General features: G+C 26.6%; 1 protein-coding gene across 7 annotated transcripts in view; it reads right to left on the bottom strand.

Moving 5' to 3' along the window:
• LOC106685718 (uncharacterized) overlaps positions 1-3,830 on the bottom strand; it is a 20,330-nt gene that overhangs the window by 2,016 nt on the left and 14,484 nt on the right. For 6 of the 7 annotated variants that reach the window (XM_014428576.3, XM_014428584.3, XM_014428562.3 and 3 more), the window contains 4 exons: positions 3,230-3,338; positions 3,065-3,151; positions 2,530-2,598; positions 1,106-1,266 (listed from right to left, as the gene is read on the bottom strand). In XM_014428576.3, coding sequence (XP_014284062.1) covers positions 1,106-1,266; positions 2,530-2,598; positions 3,065-3,151; positions 3,230-3,338 — 426 coding nt within the window. The remainder of the gene's footprint in view (positions 1-1,105; positions 1,267-2,529; positions 2,599-3,064; positions 3,152-3,229; positions 3,339-3,830) is intronic. The other variant, XM_014428571.3, reaches the window with a different exon arrangement.

A 3,830-nucleotide genomic window follows, 5' to 3' on the forward strand; every position in this document is an offset into this window, starting at 1 on the left:
TTACCTTCTCTTTCTTATATCTTCATTCTCTCAACACAAAAGACAGAAATTATGATTTACTATTACTATCTTAAGTCCCATAAAAAATGTTCTCCTTCTTTTAATTACTTAAAAGATCGTATCCCTCTCCAATATTGTTTACTCAATATCTTGTCTCAGTATAAATCATTGTCAGAATTCCTTTAACTTTGAAAAATAAATTATTTTTGTTACAGTTTCTACAGAAGATGGAGACTAATTTCTGTGTACACTCAAAAACACCTAAAACCTAGCTCTTGCTCTTGTTCATCAAGAGCAAGTCGATAAAAAATTTAATAAAAAATCAGAGAGTGATTATATGAAAATACAAATGGCCTATTGATCTGGAAGAGAAGGCTATGGATGTGTGGGACAACAATTTCATTGAAACTTTTTTTTTTATTCCATAAGGTTTGAAAATATTAGTCATATGTCGGAGGGTTCTTGCCAATGCAACCAAAAAGCAAAGAATAAATTTTTTAAATATAATTTTAGCAACTTTTTGAATTATTGTTTTCTTTCTTTGCTCTATAGGGATTTAAAGTTATACACCATTTGATTTATTGTTTATTTATTTTTTTTTTGTGAAAAATAAAAAAAAGACATTTCTGATTTTATTAAATCACTTTAATTATATGAAAATAAAAAAAGATGCATCCATTCTTATTTTGGGGGGAGGAGAGGGATATCAAGTCAGATTTATTTTGAACGACACTAAAAACAAATCTAACAATCTTTTTTTTTAGTCTATTTTACTTAAAAAAATTATTTTTGTTTTTTGAATATATTTAATACTATAAGAAATACTTTATTCTTATTCTACATAATATACCTTAATTTTTTTACAAATGTCAATTAGGATTAAATAGGAAATCCATAATAATTTCCCATGGGAGTTCCTGGATCATAAATCAGCACATAGTTATCTTATTCATATATTCAAATAATTTAATTAAATAGACACCATACAATTTTCTTAAGCCATAATTAACAAATTTATTATAACTTTTTCAACCAAAAAATGTTCAATAGAGAGACTAACTAACCATAAAACAATACAAATTGAGCATAATAAATTTTGGCATACCTGAGATCTAACTGAATGGAGCTCCAATGAACATTTTGCTTCTATTTTCACAAAACCATTAGATATATTAAGCATTTGAAAATTTTTCTTGACAAATACCCCATTCTGGCCGTTTACTTGAATCCACTCATTATCATTTACTTCTTCTTGATTATAGAATACTGGGCATAAATATATTAACAATGAATAATTAAAATCACACACATACATATTTTTTTAATAATAAATGACAAGGAAAAATAAAAAAGGAGCAATTTTAGTTAATTTACTAAAATGTATTCATTTAAAAAAGTAAAACCTTTAAAATTTGTGAATTCTGTCTGATATCCAGTATATTGGAAGAACTTTTATGAATACCTTAATGAGGTTGCAATGGATTAACTTCATCCTCCTCAGATAGCTAATGATAATCAGAGGCATTCCAATAAAAGATGTTGGGAAGAGATTATATTTCGAAATAAATCAATGCATAAATCAACAAATAAAAGTAACCAACTCTGTACCATCATAATCAGAGAAAGTGAAGTGGAAAGAAAAACAATGATGACTGTATATAAACAAGTCTTTATCCCTGTGCTAATTGTACAACAGCCACATAAATGAAATTTCTGAGGAAAATTCCCAGTAAAACTGGATTTGATCGAATGAGAAATAAATAAGAATAGGAGAGAAGAAGGCTAGGAACTGCTAATGGAAAATATTTATAGAAAAGATATAAACTGCAGTTTATACAAAGATATAATCATGTATTAAATTAAATAATGTATTATGCGAGCCATATATAAAGAATGGCGATCAATAGACTTCCAAAAAATATATTAAAATTTTTATTTTTAACATTGAATAAAAAAACAAGCAAATTACTGATGTGGTATTTTCTTTATATTATAAATTTTATTGATTTAATAATACTGATTCCTTTTTTTATTTCAAATAAAAGTAATAATAACAAAATATTAAATTGTTTCTTCTTCATTTAATTTCAATTAGATTGGTTTTGGTTAACATAAATCGATTTATAAGATCAATCTTCAATATATTTTAATTTTATTATTATTTGATTTATTTAAAAAATAAAAATACATCTGATGAAAACTTTTTATCATATAGATATTTAATGATTTTATTTTTTCTCTTTTCAAAAATTTGTCTTTATTTAAAAAAAAAAAAAATTTCAAAACTTCAACATTTCAACGTACTTCCTATTATAACAATAATATTCTGTCTCTTCCAAGATCCTTACATCTAAAATCCATAAATTTTACTTCGATTTCCTTTTTCTTTTTTAAATAAAATATTTCTGGAACATTGCAGATACAACATACATCAAGAACTTTGTTGACAACTTTTGATAAACTCTATAACCCTCTAATGAGTAAAAATAATAAAAGTGACTATGATATGAACTATGTAAATACACAAACCTGGCAAGTTTTCATTAAATGGTTCAGCTCTTGAAGATGTTTTGGAAGTACGATTGCGTACCTTATTTTCTGAAAGTAAAAAAAAAAATTAACAAATAGTTGAAAACAATTATTGTTCTTCTTAGACCAAAGCCTTGGCCATCTCCTACAAAGCTTTTTAATAAATCTGACATTAATAAGGGCCAATTCATAAACAGTACTCAAGTTTTCACTTAACTAGGATGAATTTTAGAGTGGTTCCACTTAACTTACTTAGAAACAAAACCGACAAATATATCACTGAAATTTACTATTTAACTACAAGTTGAGTCCCTCAGTGAATGATGAGGCTAATATTTTTTTTGGCAATTATAGTAATATCCTACAAATGTAAACAGTTCCATTGTCATTTATGAGTATTACTGTCGCATAACCTGGCATTAGAAAAGCACACATGACCCTCATTACCCTAGTAATTAAACATTTGCCTCTCAATCTATCAAAAACTGATCTAATCAATGTTTTTCAGTAGAGATATAACATTATAAATACTAACCTATTTCATTATCTTTTGCTTCAACAAAGTTAGTTTTTATTTCCAATGGTGTCAGTGTTTCTTCATTCACTATTTTCAATTCACTTCCTGAATACCAAGAGCGAATTCTAATATTAGATAATAGTACAAGGTTTATAGGACACTAATTTAAGATATATTTATAACCTTGGTATTGAATATCCTTTTCTTTTTTTACATTTTGTGATCCCTTTCTACTCCTCCTGATGTTATTTATTTTATCTAAATTTCCAATATCCTTAAGTTTTCCAGTAACCTACAAGTAACAAACACATTAATAAAAATGTCAACAAATCCAATCAAAAACTAATTAACTATAGAGTTAGAGGAAGAAGATGAAAAGGGCAATCAAAATAAAACGCATAGTAAAATTGAGATACACTGCACATAAATTTTTATTGCCATTAATTTCAATTTCATGTGTTTTTAATAAAAATCTTAATTAAATCTTACATTTTAGTAATTTAACCCACAAAAAATTATATTTACAACCAACAACTCCCACAAAATGATTTGTGTGTATAAACAACCTAACTCAAAAACGCATGAAATTGAAATTACATATTTAAGGCTGGTATTGAATTAACAATTTACTACTAATGAAGTTACGTCCATAACCATCGGAAAAAGAGGTCCTTCGAGGAATATTTACCATTGAAAAAAGAGGTCCTTCGAGGAATTTGAACCATCGGAAAAAGAGGTCCTTCGAGCAATTGTTACCATCGGAAAAAGAGGTCCTTCGAGGAAT

The sequence above is a fragment of the Halyomorpha halys genome, unplaced genomic scaffold (assembly GCF_000696795.3).
Source record: "Halyomorpha halys isolate HHAL.00 unplaced genomic scaffold, Hhal_1.1 Scaffold33.1, whole genome shotgun sequence".
Classification (NCBI taxonomy): domain Eukaryota; kingdom Metazoa; phylum Arthropoda; class Insecta; order Hemiptera; family Pentatomidae; genus Halyomorpha; species Halyomorpha halys.